This window comes from Dipodomys merriami, unplaced genomic scaffold (genome assembly GCF_024711535.1).
Source record: "Dipodomys merriami isolate MVZ:Mamm:240054 unplaced genomic scaffold, mDipMer1.0.p SCAF_92, whole genome shotgun sequence".
In the NCBI taxonomy this organism is placed as follows: Eukaryota; Metazoa; Chordata; class Mammalia; order Rodentia; family Heteromyidae; genus Dipodomys; species Dipodomys merriami.
Window position 1 is genome coordinate 3,909,483 of NW_027206535.1, and position 19,436 is coordinate 3,928,918.

The following is a 19,436-nucleotide window of genomic DNA, read 5'->3' on the forward strand; positions in this document are numbered from 1 at the left end:
GCAGAGGAGATTCATTCCCTCTTCTAGAACAGAAAATTGAGCATTGCCATTTATTTATTATTAACTTATTTATTGTGCCAGTCCTGGGGCTTGAACTCAGGGCTTGAATGCTGTCCCTGAGCTTTTTTGCTCAAGACTAGTGCTCTCTTACTTGAGACACAACTCCATTTCCAGCTTTGTATATATGTGTGTTTGTGTGTGTGTGGTTGATTGGGGATAAGTCTCATGGATGTTCCTTCCCAGGCTAGCTTTGAACTATGATCCTCAAATCTTAGCCTCCTGAGTAGCTGAGATTACAGGCATGAGCCACCAGCACCCAGCAAGAATTGCCTATAGTTTTGCCTGTACTCACCTCAAACTCACAGTCCTGGGAGAAAATACTGAAATCCAGAGCAGGAACTAGAAAGGAACTGTCCCTCTGAATGATAACAAGTTAGCTTGAGGCCCTCCAGGGCCTGCGCTCCCAGTGGTCACACCAGCTTCTGCTGCAGTGGTACTTTTTTTTTTTTTTTAATTACATTCCACTTGGTCTGACATCCAATGTAGTCACCAGAGGGTGCTAGAAAGATTAGAGAGCAGCCGAAGCCCTCTCTACATAACATAGCAAGTAATGAGGCCCAGAGGTTACTTGCTGACTCATAGAGACACTCACCTCTGAACTTGCTGCTGGCATATGTACAAGGAATGGCAGGGGGCTGGAACTGCAGTGGTTGATGTGCAGAAAGAACCACTGGGCAGTATCATTACCTCCACTTGGGTTCAGCCCTTTGGGGCCCATGCCCTTTGAAGGAGAGAAGGGTGGAGGAAGGGCTGTACTCTGTGGCAAGGACAACAGGGCTAAGGCATTGGGAAGCTTTGGAGAAGCATAGGCCCTGCCACTTTTGCATCCTCTGGTCTTCTCTTGGTGATGTCAGGGAGGCCTCCTTTCCATGGTGGGGCTGTCTCTAGAGAGAATTAGGGGCTGGGTTCAGAGCTGGGCAAGGCCTTGAAAAGGTCTGAGGAGGGGTAGAAAGAGAATAGCAACCTGAACTAGGTTGTGGGAGCAGTGAGGAAAGGAGCTGGGGATTCTTGTTAGACATGGCAAGGCCATAGTGATGGAAGCCATTTTTTCATGGTTTGACAGTACATACAGGCTGTGTGCTTGAGCTGACAGTGCGGTAGGAGAAAGACAGCTTCCTGGTAGCGAGGGCTGCGATCCTGAACAGCTGGTACCATGTTACTGAAAACACAAAAGCAGACAGGATTCAGGCAGCCTCCCAGGTGGTGTGTTGTACAAGGAAGATTATCTGCAAAGGAAAGGCAAGACCATTTCCTTCTAAAGAAATAGGCTCTGGCCCATTTTTGGTCTCTTCAAATCTCATTGTACAGAAGAGAAAGGAGGCTCTGACACGCTGACAGCTGGCAGCACGATCTCCCGATGTGGCAGAGGCCTGTTCCTTAGTTCTCACTGTGGTCTTTGGAGCAAAAGAGCTCCCAGGGAGGGGAAAAAAGGATATTTGGGGATTCGTCTGAATTGCTCCCAAGCCAGAATGATAGTTCACTTGTCACCCTCTGCTTCTAGGTAGAAATGGGCTGGTGTCATAGCTTCACTCACAACCTAGCCTCCCATCACCAACCCTGACCAATCAGAACAAGCACAACCTCCTAATAGTTACCCCAATAGGCCTAAGAGGTCAGTGTGATAGTCACAGGGTTCTTCAGGGACTGTAGCCTTAGGAATCAGTAGGACAACTTACCCCCACCCCACTACCCTCCCTACACTGTCCTTGGTCTCCCTTGTCTCCACTGGTCTAGTCTCCCCCAAGCTGGACTCATTAGGAAACTTGAGATTCTCTTAAAGAAAGTCATTTCCAAAGACTTCTTGTCACTGTTTTATTTGGCAGGTGGGGCAGAACCCTCAGGGGTTAGGGTTGGCAAATATAGGGAAAAGGGGAGAATGTTGGAGAGAGTAGACCTATGAAAGGTTAAAGGCATTATGCAAATCCAAAGAAAATTGAGTTAAATCATTGTGACTTGTAATTTCGCATATTCACTTATCAGATGCAAAAGAAATGGCCAAATGGCTAGACTTGGGGTAGACAGAGCCCAGGGGGCATGAAGAGGACCTTCTGCAAAGCACCAGGCAGAGGGAAGACCAGCCTCCCGAGGCTGGCCTGCTCTCACGCCCTGTGCTCTGGGAACAGAAGGTATCAGTCAGCTAGGAGGTTAGATGTGCTCCTGGAACAATGGTTTGATTTGCGCCCAAATCTGGGAAACAATATGAAATTCTGGGCTCCTGATGAAATGCATCTGAGATGATGAGCTGAAGAAAATCCGGTCCTGCCCCAGTCAGTTCAGAGGTGGAGGTGGCTGGGCTTAGGCTTTAAGGAAACTATTTTTTTTTTAAATACTTTTGTTGGGGACCTAATTCCACTTACGCCTATTAACACGTTTTACCGATGAGCCACATGCTAGCTTCCCCAAACCATCCATTTTCTAAAAGGCCTGGATACATTTCCCTCCAGGTAGAACAGGATATGTGTGAGGACAGTGGCACCCAAGTTTTTTGGGACATCACAGAAGAGTTAAATTATCCTAAATGGCCTTTAAGTTAAAAACTATTCAGTTCGCTGAACCCTCTATTTCAGACAGGGAGGAACACATGTCATTCTGGTTCTCATGTCATGTTCCAATGTGGTTGGTTCTTCTGGCCTTGGTTCTATTTGTATAAAGATAAGCAAAAAGAAAAAAAAAGATAAGAATTTCATTGTGTCTGGCATTGGTGGGTCACACCTGTAGTCCTACTTAGGAGGCTGAGATCTGAGGATTGCATTTGGAAGCCCAGGCAGAAAAGTCTATAAGACTCTTATGTCCAATTAATTACCTAAAACAATCCAAATTGCAACTGTGGCTAGTCACACACTAGCCTTCAGCAAAAGAGATCAGGGACAGCACTGAGTTCAAACCCCATGACCGACAAAAAAAAAACAAAAAACTTTCATTGTAACTTAGCTAGCGTCATCATCCTTTATCATCCTCTGGTATATTACTGTTAAAAGGTAGTCTTCTAGAAATTCTGGAGTAAGTGGAAAGCGATGAAGTTCTTTCAAATTCAACATGGGGAGATTTTGGATGTCATGAATAGAAGTAGAAAGAAAATAGTCTCTTAAACTGCACCTAGGCCTGTCCTGGGCCAGCCACAACTCTTCTCCAAACATACACCTTCCTGCAGGCAAAGTGGGATAGAAAACACTCCTTAGGGCGACTGAGAGTTGTTTGATTTGTGTTAGTCTCAAGGGAAGTTTCCCTCCCCTCTTCTGGGCCTTGAAATTCTGTCCATCAAGTCCATTTGGTGGTGGGCTGTGATGAGAGGAAGGTATGGAGCGGGTAGAGTGCCTGATGTGTCCACCCAGCAGCAAACTTACCTACCCCAGGAGTCTCTTTGAAGTGGTTCCTTCCACAGGCTGCGGGGTGATCCTCTCCTCAGCTTCAGTGTCAGATGCCACGGGTGCTGTTACCAGAAACCCCAAGACCACAGGTTCCTCTCTGCCCACCTTCACCTCCTCAAGAAACGGAGACTTGAAACTTTCTGATAGTTCTGGTTTTCACTCTTTATTTATTAGGAATGTATATTGTTATTCATTAGGGACACAAAAAGCATAATTGTAAAACTGGACTGCAGCCATCATAGCACCAAGGCTATGCTTGGGCTCTTCCCCACTCTGCTCTTGGAGTCAGACTCCAAAGCCAACAGAGTCCTTTCAACTCGAGTAAAGGAAATAGCTTCAAGCACTGACAATTTGCACACATGATTATTCAAAGACCACACAATAGCCACAGTTCAGACAAATAAACTACAAAAATCATTTTAAGAAAGCAGGAGGTGCTTTGCTTATTGACAAAGATTGGACAAGAAAGTGGAGAACACTGGGCTGAAGCTGTGCCTCTTGGTCCTGCGTGACTCAGAGGGGCAAGGGGATGCAGTAGGATGGGGACTGACACGGCTCGTTTCCAGCAGGCGTGTGGAGTGCAGGGATGCCTCGCTGTCTTCCTTCAGCAGAAACCAAATATTGCCCGTTTGCTAGCTAAGGTCCTGGGGTCAAGTGAGGGCTCTGATCTTAGAGCCCTGTGTTCCTTGCTAATGAAGAGGCAGCTGAGGCAGCTCTGCCTGAGATTCTAATGCCCAAGAGGGACCGGAGGACCAAACATCCTGAGGAATCAGGTGATACCATTCAGCCTGAAGAACCCAGGGAATGCACTCCTTTCCCATAGTTGGGGACACCAAGATTTCTCTACCTCAGAGGCAGTTGCCAGAACTGATTTACTGGGCCATCAGCCCCTATACCAAGTGTGGCAGCATTCATGAAGTCTGGGAGCAGTCTCTCTCTACCCCAGAGACATGCATCATTTCCCTACCTGTTCCTGGGGGACACCAATTCCACTGGTGTTCCTCAAAGACATCCCTGGTGTATTTAAAAAACACGCATTCTTATCTTGGTCAATTTTTGGTCTTAGGTACAGAGGGCATAGTAGTAGCCAGAAGAATAAAAGTGCAAATGTGGATCTATCTACTTCGAAGAGGTGGGTAGAGGGAGGGTAATTATCAGCAGGTCAGGGGCGAGGGGAGCCCGGACAGCCTTTTTCAGATGCAGACACATCATCCAAAGGAAAGAGAGGCTCAAGTCCTGGAAGAAGCAGAGCCTTGTTTGTCCTCTTGAGCATATCCGGCTGACTTAGCCACAGGGCAGGTTCCACACAGGCCAAAGGTTCAGATAGCAGAACAGACAAGGGAGTCCACCACAGACTGTGAGGACCACCTGCCCTTTGACCTAACTATTGTCTTCTTGTATGTCGACCCCGTCAAGACTCCCTAATAGGCAGAAAGGCTTTAGACCTGTGCCCTGCCAATGATCCAGCTACTAAAGCCATTTGGCAATTTGAAAGCACTTGCATGAATTTCCAATCTGTGCCATCACAGTTAAAAATCAACTTCTCTGGCATTAAAAAACAAAAAACAAAAACAACTTCTAATTTACAGAAGGCTTAGTCAACTTCCCTTGTTATCAATGCCATGAGAAATATACTGGGTGGAACAGTGATAGGACCCAACATGATCTTTTTGCCTTTATTCTCACTAAGCTCTAACTGAGCAGAGATGATTCTTCTGCTAGGATATGTCTTGGATTTTTCCCACCATCAGTTGGTTAAGCTCTCTGGCCCTACTCCTTATACAAGGCAGGGTAAGTTCCTAGGAATGCTTTCGATGGAAGGGCAGATGGGAGCTTGGCCATATGCCAAGGAATGTCTGCCTCCTGCATGGGGAAGCCTCAGCTACTGCTTGGGCAACTTCCCCAGTCCGTTCTGGCTGGTTCTCAACCCCTGCTGTCTGGAGAAGGGCAGTGCCTCCCCACCAGCAGCTCTCCCGGAGCTGGCTGCCATGCAAGACCCCACACCAGGCAGGATTCGCAGATTCCGGTTACATTTCCATCGGCACTGGTAATTAACTGAGGGCAGTTTCAACTCCTGCCCTTGTAAATGTTTCACTAAATTCCTTAGGTTCATGTCTCAGTACTCTGGGGTAGGGAAGGAGAGGCATAATGATCATGACCACAGGAAGGAACCCCAGAACAGAAGGGAAGTTGAGGGGCCTGCAGAATCCATAAATGAAGTCATTAGTCCCTGACATGATTCACGAAGAACTGCCTGGAACCTATTCAAGTCTACAACAGGTCAGTGTGACAAACAAAGAAAAAGGAAATGGAAAAAAACCCAAAACACAACGAAACTTAAGAGGAAATGGCTGTAGGTGCTCAGTGACTGCTTATGATTTGGGTGAAAAGATAAACCCTTTTCTCTTCCTTTAGATCTCTGGCTCTTTACTCAGGAAAAGAGAAGGGGGCCTGGCCTGGCCCAACCTAAAACTCCCAAAGAAAGCAGGATAAATGGGAACTCAAGAGTTCTCAGAACCACCAGTTATGGTTCCATTAAAATAAAAAGGGGTTAAAAAGTCCCCCAGACCCCTGATCAATGTGATGAGGAATGCAATGGACCACCCTCCCACCCCGTGGGAAATGCCCACGCAATCAGTCATTGGGTACTGGACAGAGGTAAAAGTTCTTTTCCTCCTGTGGTTTGCTTATCCAGTTCCCATAGCCCATATCCCTCAGGCTTTTCTTGAAGTAATTCTTGGCTGTCTCATAGTCACGGGCAGCTTTCTTGGCCTCCCCATAGGAGAGTTTCAGTAAATCCCTGCGATAACGGAAGGAGCAGAGCTTCTTAAATTGAAGGAAAATGTTCTTTTTGGACAACCGTGACAATTCATTCCCTGGTCTGGGAAAATAAAAGTAGTCGTTATTCACTTAGGACCAGGAGAAGCGGGGAGCCAAAGCGGGTGGATGGCACTTTAAGGTCTGGGGACTGGCAGGAGAGGAATACACTCTTGCCAGTTTTAGGGCATTAAGTTTGGCTTTGCTTTTCTCATACCCTCCAACCCCCCCTTACCCATCCACGGTGCCTCTGGTACCATCCAGGATCTCAAGGTCAAAGCCATCAGCCAAACACCAGTTGACGCTTGTCTCCTTTGTCTTCCCAGATTGTCTTTTGGAATCATACACAGTGACTCGACCAACCTAGGGATCCCATGGGAGCCATAGGAGAAAGACAGAGACATTTCAAGGAGAAGCTTTGGGAGCAGAAACTCATGGGAAAGAGGGAGTGTGGAGCCATGATGTTGCCCTCTTATTTCATTTGGCTATGGGGCTCAGTAGACTACAGAACCACTAACTCCACCTCAATTCAGATGACTTTCAGATTAAGAGGAAAGCCCTTGGGAGGGGAAGGAAAGGACAAGTTCTAGACACACTGACAAGGGTTCCTTTGCCTACATTTGCCCTGCTGACAGAACTGTTTGAAAAGGAGATAAATGCCAAGAGAAAATACAAAGGGGTTATAGCACCTTGGGATGGTTGACAGTAAAGGGATATCGTAGTCCGTGCTCAAATGATTTCCCGTCTCTCGTCACACGACAGCAAATAGCACGGGTCAGATGCCCTTGGCTGAATAGGTAACCTGGGTACACAAAAAGAAAAACATGCCAATGTTTGGACCAAATACTATTAAGAGGCCGAGATGCTTAGAGAGTCTGAATGTCTGCAAGAGCTGTGACTGTGATGAGCCATGCCATGTAAAGATCTTAAAATATTTAAGCACAAACCAGAAGGTTCCAGGTAAGGTTAAGGGCTGAGGAGGTCAAGGGAAGAACTAAGATGCTGCAGTCTTGAACACTGGCAAGGCTGGCCTGGCCTGTCTTTCTTGAGGCTGCTACCTGGTACCTGGACCCTGGTACCTGGACCCGCCTTCCTGTCACCACAGTAATGGACCGCAGAAACCATGACTGACAAGTTAGCTGAGCTCATTTTGGGAAGGGGAGACATGATATGCAGTTTTCTGGGATTTGGGCTGAGAAGGACATGGGTTCCCCCTCCCAAGGCAGGTCTCTTACCCAATGTGACAGATTTGAGATACACAGGCTGTAGGAAGTGGGTCAACAGTGCCCCTTGAAGACCCAGAATATTCCAGCGTAGGATTTTGTCACTACAGGACATGGTTCGGAGCCTCTCTCCAAGTCGAATGCCATCCCAAGTGGGTACAATGTCACTGGACTCTACAGGGATTGTGCCTTCCCCTGTGTGAGAGACTTAGGTCAGACCCACAGACCACCCAACCTGTGGTCTGTGGCACAGTATTTGTGCTACCGAGGCCTGGGCTATTGGCTATTGACTCTCTTCATGCAAGGCAATGCCCCCACTCAGTGCCAAGGTCTATGCGTAATGCTGGACAATTTGTCCTCCTGTGATATTTGTGGGTGTGGGAGACAAAAAGGAATGGACAGACACTAACCAAGCAAACCAACACCTACACACTGGAATTCTAGGAGGTAACATTGCTCCAGAGGCTTTGAGGGAGCTATAATGGGGGATAGCCTGGGGAAGCTCCTGGGGTGGAAAAGTCAGGGGAGCAAAGACACAAAGGAGAAGGAACAGCTGGAGTTAAGAGTGTTTCAGACACTGGGAACAACAACAGCAAAGGCTCGGAGGCAGTTCAGGGAGCTGATAAAGGAAATAGTGCACCTGTGAGAGGGGAAAAGAGGCTGAGAGGAGGCTGGGAGGTCATGGAGGTTCTCCCTGCAGGCATGGTACAGTGGGAACCACTAATCATATACCATATGATTAGCCAGTTTAACACACGACAGTCACTGACTTCTCGTATTTTTATGTTTGTGCAGCCATCACTACAACCAGCTTTAGACCATTTCATCCCCCCAAAGAAACCTCCCACCACTTATTGGTGGACACTCATTTCCCTCCAACTCCACCTATGCCCAACCCAGTTACAGTTTACTGTCTGCCTCTATGGATATGCTTATTCTAGACATTTTATATAAATGGAATCATACCATGTATGATCTTTTCTGACTGGCTTTTTCCATTAGCATGTTTTCAAGGTTCATTCATGTTGTTGTATATATAAAACGTACTACATTTCTTTTCATGGCCAAATAATATTGCATTGTATGGATATACCATATTCTATTTATTGTTCATCAGGGGATGGACACTTGGATTGTTTCCACTTGGGCTACTGTGAATAATGTTGCAGTCAATGGCCCCATACTAGTGTTTGTGTGTGGACCAGTCTTCATTTCTCTTGGGTAAACTCCTAGGAGGGAAGCATGAGTCATATGGTGACTCTGCTTAAACTGCAAGGCATTTAGCAGTTTAACTGACATAATCTGATTTAGGTCTGGGGACCAGTCAGATAACTGTTGATGTGTGAAGAGACAGCAGTATTGTGAGGAGACAGTGGGGAGACATTAGAGGACAGGAGAGGAGCTAGCAGGCAAGGTGAACATCAGCAGCCAACTAGACAGAAGGCAGGCTCTCAGCACCACCCCTTCTCATCCCCCTACCCTTTCCCAGGGTACTCCTGCCTATGCCCATGGACATGACAATCACACAGGGCAATGATCCTCCTATTTCTGTTTCCAGCCAGGCTTTCTCCGCTGAGCTCCAGATGGGCCTAGGGTTTTCAAGCTCAAAGATTCAAAATAGGATCTCCATCTTCCTCCAGTTCAGGATTTTTCCTGTCTTGTAAATGTAAATACCACCTTGTTGCCTGGAATCTAAGACTATCCTCTACCCCACCAGTCTCACAACTACAGTGGGAAGGATGCCATGTATCACTCACCATTCTCCACCTTGGTGCGGAGCTTGCCTTGTTTGGGATTCTCAAAGACAGGGTAGTGGCGGGAATCTGTGCTTTCCACAGCGCGGTCGCTACAGGACTTGTCGAAGAGGGCCCCATCGCCACATGGAGCAGTGCTGCAACACAGGGCTCATATTAAAACTCACCATGCAGACTGGCCCAGCTTGGGGCTCCATGTCTGATGAGGAATTGGAGATGGGTGGCAACGGATGTATGATTCTCCCCCAGGATACATACCTCAAACAGTGGAGAGTAGCTACAGTCTGAGATCAGACTTAGGGGCCAGGGAAGCATTTGGACACCCAGGCCAGAGAGCCTGGCAGGGCTTGTGCCAGCAGCGAGAGAGCCAATACAGACCTGATATAGAGATGGAACGAAACAGTCTTTTTTATCTGGAGCTTCTCTCCTCCCCTAGCAAGCTCAAATATGCTATCCTTTGCAGTACGATGGTTGTGTTTCATTAGCTCACTGTAGAGAAACCTATAGAAGGAAAGCCTGGGTTAGGATGGCAGCTTGGTTCTGGGCTTCCATGATGTGACCTCTTCCTAAGCCCATGTCAGGAAAAACCTCAGTGGTACACACTTGTCAGATTTCAGGTGAAAAGAAGGGCTGGAACATTCTATCAGAGGCCTTGGCATTAAGTAAAAGTTAGCCAGGGCTCCTCGTTACAGCAGCTTTGGGAATTCCAGGGCAAGATCAACACATTCAAAGCCTACATGAGGCTGCTGCTTCTCCCTGAGCCTCTAGCTTCATAAATTAAAGAAAAGGTGAACTAGAGGAGAAAGCCAGCAGGGGCATCAAGATTGTAGGTCCCAAACAGAGAAGGCTGCCTCATCCCCAAGGCCCTGAGAACCTGGAGGTCACCTTGTATTCTAAAGAGAGGACATGAGGCAATCATCAGGAAAAGGAGGGCACTTAGAAACGGGCTGAGCAGTGGGAGGCAGCCAGGTCCCAGAGGGGAGGATTCAAATGCATTAGTTGAAAATGAAGGATGCTGGGCTAGGATGTGTAGCCCAGTGGCAAAGCACTTGCCTAGCAAGTGCAACGTTCTGGGTTCGATTCCCAGTAACAAAACAGAAAAGGCAAAAAAAAAACCCTCCAACTCCCCCACAAAAACCAACCAGTTAAAAACAAAATGAAGAATGCCACTGCTGGAGCAAGGAGCTGCTGCACAACTTGGGGTTCAGGGGAGGAAGTGTAGGAGCCATGGTCCCCTGCATGGGCAGGCCAGGGAGTGCTCGCTCACCCAGTGGCCAAGGCCCACTGGCTGCCCATCTTTCCCACCTGATGAAGCCTCTCCGGGAGATGATTTCAGCATGACAGTCATTGACAGTTTCTCCCTTTAGGCTGAGAGAGTCTCCTTTCACACAGCGATTCCCTGGGAAAACAAGAATCACAGTGAATCAGGGAAAGACAGAAATGACTCCAACTTCGAGATCGTCAGTTCCCATATGCCCTTGCCCCCTCACTTACCTGTCCCCAAGCTGACCACAACACCCATGTCCTCAGCGTCTCTCTTCATAATGATGGCAGCCAGGATCTTGCGGCCCAGCAAAGAGGGCTGGAAACTGTTGGTGAGCGCATTGAAGCACTGGTGGCTCAGCATAGCTATCTGGTCATGGAAAGTACTGCCGCTGAGAGGCAGCTGTGGGGAGAGGGACAGGGTCAGGGCCACATAGCCCAGCCTCGGTCCACCATATTGCACAGTGAGCAGAGAGACCATGTTGTCCTTGATCTGGAAGTCACCTTCGCCTCCTATCTCTTGTCCCACTCATATGCCTAACAAAGCTAGTTTTAAAGCCTATGGCTAATTCACATGATAAGTGAAGGGCCCTCCCCCCAAGAAAAGGGAGCAGCAAAAGTAGAAGTCTTAACTGTCTTTGGATGTGCATCTGGGGACCTGGAGAGGAGGAGCATAGTTCTTCTGAGACTGGCCCCTGTCACTGGGGTTACCTCTGTGAAACCCATGCGCTCTGCCTTCTCGTTCTCCCCAATCAAGACCCGGAGGGCCGCATCTGCTGCTTCCTGCTTGCCTTGCTTCTTGCTGTGTGCACAGACGGCCGGAAACCAGCGGCCTCCAACTTTTGCTTGATAAACGAACCTTTGGGATGAGAAGTGGGATAAAGACAAGCACCAGACCTTGACAGCTGTCCCAGGGAACGGCTGGCTTTGCAAACATATGGACCCATCCATCTTGACAGCTCTCTCTAGCAGCATTTCCCAGTCTTTGGTCATTCATGAATTACCACATGAATTTTGCTGGCTCCATATGTCACTGGACTATTCCTTAATGTTTTTCTCTAAATTGACTCTTGAAAATGTAAATATATTTTTAAAAAAAATTTTGTATTTCTGTAAATAGAGGCCCAGTACCACTTGCCATCAAATACAGATGGCTGTAGCACAGAAAAAGGAGGTGGTAGCACAACCGCTGGAGGGAGATGGACTGCGCTTCCTTTCAGTGTGACTTCACCACAGGGCAAGTGCTTCCCAGCCACGAGGGGGCAGTGGAGGACCTTTCCTGGCTGCCTCTTGTTTGAGTTTTCTACATCAAGGTAGGCTGGTCAAAGGGCTACTGTTTTCATTATGTGAAAAGTTCTAAAATATTAATAAGCAGTAACAACACTAAAGAAATTGAATTAGGACAGCAAGGCAGTTTATAGAGAAGAAAATGCATAGATTGTTGACACTAATATTCGAGAAAGGCAAATTTAAATAACAAGATAGTATTTTATAAGAGCTTTCCTTCTTGACTTTTTTTTTTTTTTTGTCATGAGGCCTTAGGCACTGTCCCTGAGCTCTTTTGCTCAAAGCTAGTACTCAATCACATTGAGCCATAGCTTCACTCCAAGTTTTCTGGTGGTTAATTGAAGATAAGAGTCCCACGGACTTTTCTACCCAGGCTGGCTTCAAACTGTGACCTTCAGGTCTCAGCCTCAAGTAGTTAGGATTACAGGTGTGAGCCACCAGTGCCTGGCCTTACTGACTTTTTAAACTGAAAAATAAGACTCACACAAATAAAAGTTCCAATCATGAGGGCATATTATGAAAAGAAAGCATCCCTCCTTAGTTTCCTTAGTCCTCTGAGAAAACATTCCAAGTGCTCTCACCTCACTGCATACCTTGCCTTTTCATTCTGCCAAACCTCAGGGATGTATCCTAATCTTTTTTTTTTTTTTTTGGGGGTCCGGTCGTGGGGCCTGAACTCTGGGCCTGGGTGCTGTCCCTCAGCTCTTCAGTTCAAGGCTAGCGCTCTACCACTTGAGCCACAGCGCCACTTCCGGCTTTTTTCTTTTTTTGCTTATGTGGTGCTGAGGAATCGAACCCAGGGCCTCAGGCATGCAAGGCAAGCACTCTACCACTGAGCCACCTTCCCAGCCCCTGTCCTATTCTTTTATATGACTGTCTAGTATTCCTTAGTGTGGACATGCCAGTTTGCTTAAGCAGTCTGCAATGATGGGGCTTTAGACCATCTTAAGTCTTTTGCCACCATAAACAATGTTGCATACAAAAATACATCAGTATATCAGTCATGCAAAGTATGTGTATTTTCATAAAAAGGCCTGCTAGAAGGTAGAGAAAGTATTGTTCTCTAACCTTAGCTATGATATAGATGATGGATTACATCTCTATAGTTTTAAGTACATTGACTAAGTGTAAACTGAGTTTTTAATTTTTTAATATTTTAGATTTAAAAAATTGTTATTATAAGCTAGGTGCCAGTGGCTCACACCTGTAATCCTAGCTACTCTGGAGGCTGAGATCTGAGGATCATGGTTTGAAGCCACCCTGGCCAGGAAAAATCTATGAGACCCTTATCTCCAGTAAACTACTCAGAAAAAGCCAGAAGTGGTGCTGTGACTCAAAGTGGTAGAGCTCTAGTCTTGAGCACAAAGAGGCTCAGAGACAGCACCCAGGCCTTGAGTTCAAGCCCCAGGACCCGCAAAAGAAAAAGACAAACAAACAAAAAAAGTTATTATGAAAATGATGCATAAAGGGGTTACAGTTATACAAGTCAGGTAATGAGTACTTTTTGACAATAAAACTGAGTTTTAAAAGTAGAGTACTTTTATTAACAATTCACAGTTTCTTTTTCTATGACTGTATGCTTCATATACTTTTGTCTAAGTTTCCCTTAGATTTTCTATTAAGGAGTTATTTAGAATATGTTATTTATTAAAGAAATTTGCTGGGCACTGGAAGCATATACTTGTAATTCTAGCTATTCAGGAGGCTGAAATCTGAGGATCACAGCTTCCCATAGGCTTCTGCGTTTTTGTTTTTGTGTTTTATTTTAGATAGTCCAATTACTATGATCCAATTTTTCTTATAGTCAGTTTCCAAGCTTTGTTCTCTAAGACATTTATGTTTCATGCTCTGATTGAAAAAACTTTCCCACTTGATGATTCTAGAAACATTCTTGCTTCCACTTTAGTAATTCAGTAATTATATTTATTTTTCATTTGAACCTCAGGTCTAGTGGAATGCGCGAGGAGGGAAGGAGCAGCATCCGCTCTGGTCTTGTTTATAAGATGTGCCCATCATCATTACTGAATAATCCATCATTTCCCCACTATTTGAAACCTCAATTTACAATGTACAAAAATCCCCATTTATGTCCATCTTGATTTTTAAAAATTCCAACGTATTCTACTGGTGTGCCTTCCTATCTCCATACCAGCACACTGTTTAAACATCTGCCTTATTGCTCTTATTTTTCTGAATTTGCCTGGCTGTTATATATTTATTTTCATATGAACTTTAGAACCAACTTTTCTAGCTCCAAAATAATTTTTATCAGTGTTTCTTATTGGGATCACATATATGAAGAGATTAATCTGGAAGAGCTCTTGTGTTTCAAATAGATTTTCTTGGGCTGGAAATGTAGCTCAGTGGTAAAGTACTTGTCTAGCATATGCAAAGTATGGGTTCAATCTCCAGCACCCCATCCCCAAATCTATCAACTACAGAATTCTTTCTCCATTAATTAAGCCCTCCTTTATAACCTTGAAAAGCATTTCATTTGGCTATACATTTCCAATTAGAACATACTGAGGTGGTTTAATTCTGCTGTAACAGGATAATTTCTTCACCATAATTCCTATATGCTCGTTGTTGTACATAGAAAAGCTCTTAGTTCTTTTCTTTTTTGGGGGGGGTCAGGTTGTGCGGCCTGAACTCTGAGCCTGGGCACTGTCCCTCAGCTCTTCAGCTCAAGGCTAGCGCTCTACCACTTGAGCCACAGCACCACTTCCGGCTTTTTTATTTTTGCTTATGTGGTGCTGAGGAATTGAACCCAGGGCCTTATGCATGCAAGGCAAGCGCTCTACCACTAAGCCACCTTCCCAGCCCCGAAAAGCTCTTAGTTCTTATACACTGCTTTGTTTTTGTTTTTGTTTTTGTTTTGGGTCCGGTTGTGGGGCCTGAACTTTGGGCCTGGGCGCTGTCCCTCAGCTCTTCAGCTCAAGGCTAGCGCTCTACCATTTGAGCCACAGCGCTACTTCCGGCTTTTTTATTTTTGCTTATGTGGTGTTGAGGAATGGAACCCAGGGCCTCATGCATACAAGGCAAGCGCTCAACCACTGAGCCACCTTCCCGGCCCTTATACACTGCTTTGTAATCATCTGCTTTCCTCAATTCTCTCTACCTTTCTTTGATTTTCTCATGCGTGTTCCAGGTACATACTCATATAATCTGCGAGCACCTTGTATACTATTAATCCCAGAACCACACTCAGTAAGATGACACAGGCACCTACATTTTCCTCTATACTTAATGGGAACAGTTCTAGGCACATTAATATATAAGCTGCTTGCTTCTGGCATCACATGTTTATTCTTTTCGTGCTAAGGAGATATTTAAAAATCTGACAGTTTGGCTTTTTAATCTGAATGTATCTGAATTTTACAAATGCTTTTTTTTGAATCTCTGGAGAGGATTATGTGTTTTTCCCCCTCTGATCTATTAATGATGGTAAATATTAAAAAATACCTTAGTGTAGACCAATGTTTCCACTACAATAAGACATCTTTTTACATTTTAGAATGGCAAAAATAGCAACTTTGATAACACCATACCTCTTGGGCTGGTGATAGCTAGAGAAAAGCCATTCTTATATACTGCTAGTGTAAGCATAAACTGGTATAATCTCATTGTAGGAAAGTCTGGCATACTTATCAAAATTGTAAGTACTCATCAACATGATATTTATTGCAGAATTATCTATAGTAGCAAGTTTGGAAACAACGCAGGTGCTCATCAACAGGATCTGGTTGACTAAATTGTGGTAAGCCTGAGCACTGTAATGCTATATTTGCAGCTACAGTAAAAGAATATAGTGCCAGGCAAAGTGGCTTATAGTTGTAATCCAAGCTACTTGGGGAGCAGAGATTAGGAGGATCACAGTTCATCTCAGTTTGAAGCCAGTCCAAACAAAAAGTTAGTGAGATCCGACCTCAGCACATAAGCCAGACAGTGGTAAAGGTCTATAATCCGCAAGCTTGCTCAGCTGGTACAATACCACTTGAGCTATACCTTCAGCTGGATTTTGCTGGTTATTTGGAAGTTGAAGTCTTGAGAACTTTCCTGCAAGACTGGCCTCAAAGCTTAATCCTCTCTTGAATAGCTGGGATTACAAGAATGAGCCACTGGTACCTGGTCCATTTTAGCAGTCCTGAGGTTTGAACTCAGGGCCTCATGCTTTGCTAAAGTGCTCTACCACTTAAGTCATGCCACTAGCAACATGCTATTTCTTAAACTGGGTGGTGGTGCATGGGTATCTATTTTGGAAAATGTCTTTTATATCTCTTATTTAATAAAAATTTTAAAGCTGGAAGCATCTATTCAATAAAGTGTAGCTGTGCAAAAGATCTGTAGATCTGCTGATTTATGATGGTCTCCAAGACATATTGGTAACTAAAGGAAGCACAATGTGGTTTTTTTTGGTGAATATATGAATATAGGCTTATTTTCTGTTAAGAAAGAAAGGAAGAGGGCTGGGAAGGTGGCTCAGTGGTAGAGTGCTTGCCTTGCATGCATGAGGCCCTGGGTTCAATTCCCCAGCACCACATAAGCAAAAAGAAAAAAAGCTGGAAGTGGCACTGTAGCTCAAGTGGTAGAGCACTAGCCTTGGGCTGAAGAGCTGAAGGGCAGCGCCCAGGCCCAGAGTTCAGGCCCCACGACCCGACCAAAAAAAAAAGAAAGAAAGGAATAAATAAATAAATAAATAAATAAATGAACAAATATATGCTGGTTATGCATAGGAACTTCTAGAAAGTCTCGGGGTGATAGTGTGTGGGTCAGTAGAAACAAAGAAATCTGGGATAGAAACAAGAATTTCCATGGTTTGGATGATTTTCTATGCATATGTTCTCTTTTAAAAACAAAAATTAGTTTAAAAAATTTTAAAGGACCACTGATACCCATGAGAAAAATACATTCTCAAGAAGGCTGACCGAATGTCTTCCATGTAGGACTGGACTTGTTTCCCTTCTTCACAGCTAACATACATCCTTTCTTCTCTGGATTATAGGCCACCCCTCTGGGTGGCATATGCTGGTAGCCAGGACTGGTACACTCACTTGGGTTCATGAGGAGGTCCAGATTGGTCGACCAACTTGAACTCAGCAGCAAAACCGTGGGAGCGAGCGTATTCCAACAGGCCGCCCACAGGGTTGGTGTTCAGGTATCTGACCAGCTCCCCAATCCTCCCGATCTTATTGGGCTCCAAGTTATCAAGTGATTCCATCTCTCCAGACTTGAGAAAATTAGCCACAGAAGAAGTACAAACACATCAGGGCACTGGGGGACTCACGGAGGATCCTCATCTGCACTGTAACTAAGCAGGAAAACATCCTACCTGGTTATCAACCATGTTGGCTGCTTCCTCATGCAGAGCCTTCATGGCTTCCTCGGCAGCCATCTGCTTTGCCACCTTCTTGCTGGGAGCACTCACTGTGGGAAAAGTTTGTGCTCCCACAGCAACACAGTACTGGAATCTGACAGGAGACGAGGAAACCAGATCATAATGGTTTGGGTTGAGGAGATGTGCCTTTGTCAGGCTGTCAATCCTTCACTTCTAATGTAACCTCTGCAAGGTCACATTGACCTTGAATAGGCGGTATGCTTTACCCACCTCCTGCCCCAGTGTCTCGTGGCCTGACTCACCTTTTTCAGTATGCCTTTTTCACCTCTTCCAGGAATCTTTCTTGAACAGGTAAGTCTACAGACCTTAAGCAGACAGCTGCGTGGGTCTGCCCAGGTCCTGAACCTCTTTCTTCCTCCAACAGTGACCCAAAAGCTGTAACTCTCCCTACTGCTTGCTGCTTTTTGAACTCCTAAGCCCAGATTCTCTGCTTTACAAGCTGCAAGCAGGCCCTGAAGTACCCATCTCCCTCACCTTCCACACTGAAACAGAAGAAACTGCACAGTAAAGCAAGGCTCATATTGGCAGATACCCTCTTTTTTAGAGAAAGCCTCCGGAGAGATGGGATCATCGGACATACTTGGGGTCATGGGCAGGGCCTTCTTTGGACAGGAGACGGAATTCACAGGAGTTCCCCAGTTTGTGCATACACTCAAGCAATGTGGTGACAGGGCTCTTCCCAGAGAATAAGGATGTGGCTGAAGGGGTGGAGGCCTCTGGCTCTTCTGTCTGGAGAAAATGAGATACCAAAAACCAAACACACTAAACAAAAAATAAAGCTGAGAAAACCTTAGTTAGCCTATTCCAGCAGAGGGGATGAGGATGAGAGAATTTCTCTTGAACAAAGAAATATTAGGGTGGCTTCCAGAGGATGAGGGGCTGCTGGGATATCCTAGGCCCAGTAGGAAGGAGTAGGTTGTCCCATGACACAGGAGGGTGGACGCAGTGGTCCTCAGACCTCTTTCGACTCCTGGCATTCTGTAAATCTCGTCAGGTTGGGAGGGGGACAGGAGAAGAGCTAAGTATGGGAGGAAGGAAGGATTGGGGGCGGCTTTGGAAAGGTAGTGTTCAGGCTAGGGGGCTTCAAGAAGTCTAGTTAAAATCCTGACAGATCAGACATGGAAAGTGAACGGACCGCCCACCTTCTCCAACTCATCCTCCAAGGAGCAGCAGGACAAGTCTTCCAGGTTTCCACCATCCTTAGCTTTGGCTTCTCGAAGCAGAATTGTCATGGCTTTCAGTGCTGCATCCTGCTTGGCCACTTTCTTGCTACCAGCTTCGGCTGGAGGGAACTCTCGGCCACTGATGACAACTTGGAATTTAAATCTTAGTGGAAAGTGATTAGACATATGAACACCAGGCTAGACTATCCCTCTGCTCTTTCCAAAGAGATGTCCATCCTAGAAGGTTCTGCTACACTAAGGGGTTTTTGGCTTCTGGAGGAGATGAAGGGCAGGCCAAAGAATTCCTGTTCTATTGGGATCTCAGCCTGACTCACCTTAAAGCCTAAGCACAGCCACAGGCAATAGTCACTATCTCTTAACAATGAAATATGGTGGAGTTTGTACAAAAGTGAGTGGCTAAAATCACCAGTACAGTCTTGCTAGCATGTGGTGGACGAGCTTCTTCTAGGGAGGACCTAAAAGTGAAGCGAAGGTGTCACATAGCCCAGTCTCATGTTCTGCAGACACCCATAGCTTCAAGCACCTGCCACTTAGCAGGGCCTTATTAAGTGACGAGAGGGCAAAGCAGGGAGTGAGCTGTGAGAACAAGTTTTCTCATCTGTAGGATCCTATGGGGCAAGGCCTGAACTGCTGTGTGAACTAGGTGAAGTGGGTAGGAGGAAGGGTAGGAAGCTGCCTCTGGAAGACAGATGCCTGCTATTTAGGCAGGGAGGGCATGTCCCTACTTACCCCTAGGTACATCGTTCTCACTGTTTGAGTTGTGAGATGTTATGCAAAAAAAACCAAAATGCATTTGCTCAAGGTCACTGGACTTCAGTCGTAGTCTCTTTCGTTCAACACTTTAAATGTGTTTAGCTCTTTGCTCCTGGGATTTCATTTAGAAAAGGAGGTCAAACTTCTTACTTTGGAAACATTTGAATATGGTATCAGTGTTTCTTATAGCTGAAGTCTAAAGAATAATGAACTGTAAGACCTCCACCTTTGGGAATGGGGGATGGCAGGAAAAGGAAGCAAGTGAGGGGTTCCCAAAAAGAAATAAACCACTCTCGACCCTGACAAGCTTTTGGAAAGACATACCCTGTTTT

The 19,436-nt window shown here is 45.7% G+C and overlaps 1 protein-coding gene across 7 annotated transcripts in view; it reads right to left on the minus strand.

The window, feature by feature from the left end:
- Positions 1-3,571: 3,571 nt before the first annotated feature.
- Adar (adenosine deaminase RNA specific) overlaps positions 3,572-19,436 on the minus strand; it is a 41,941-nt gene continuing 26,076 nt past the window's right edge. For 5 of the 7 annotated variants that reach the window (XM_070013773.1, XM_070013772.1, XM_070013770.1 and 2 more), the window contains 13 exons: positions 18,310-18,493; positions 17,748-17,896; positions 17,102-17,240; positions 16,824-16,999; positions 11,119-11,344; positions 10,717-10,888; positions 10,528-10,621; positions 9,601-9,723; positions 9,226-9,359; positions 7,481-7,663; positions 6,935-7,047; positions 6,481-6,608; positions 3,572-6,309 (listed from right to left, as the gene is read on the minus strand). In XM_070013773.1, coding sequence (XP_069869874.1) covers positions 6,063-6,309; positions 6,481-6,608; positions 6,935-7,047; positions 7,481-7,663; positions 9,226-9,359; positions 9,601-9,723; positions 10,528-10,621; positions 10,717-10,888; positions 11,119-11,344; positions 16,824-16,999; positions 17,102-17,240; positions 17,748-17,896; positions 18,310-18,493 — 2,068 coding nt within the window. In that variant the 3' untranslated portion in view covers positions 3,572-6,062. The remainder of the gene's footprint in view (positions 6,310-6,480; positions 6,609-6,934; positions 7,048-7,480; positions 7,664-9,225; positions 9,360-9,600; positions 9,724-10,527; positions 10,622-10,716; positions 10,889-11,118; positions 11,345-16,823; positions 17,000-17,101; positions 17,241-17,747; positions 17,897-18,309; positions 18,494-19,436) is intronic. The other 2 variants (XM_070013769.1, XM_070013771.1) reach the window with 1 other exon arrangement.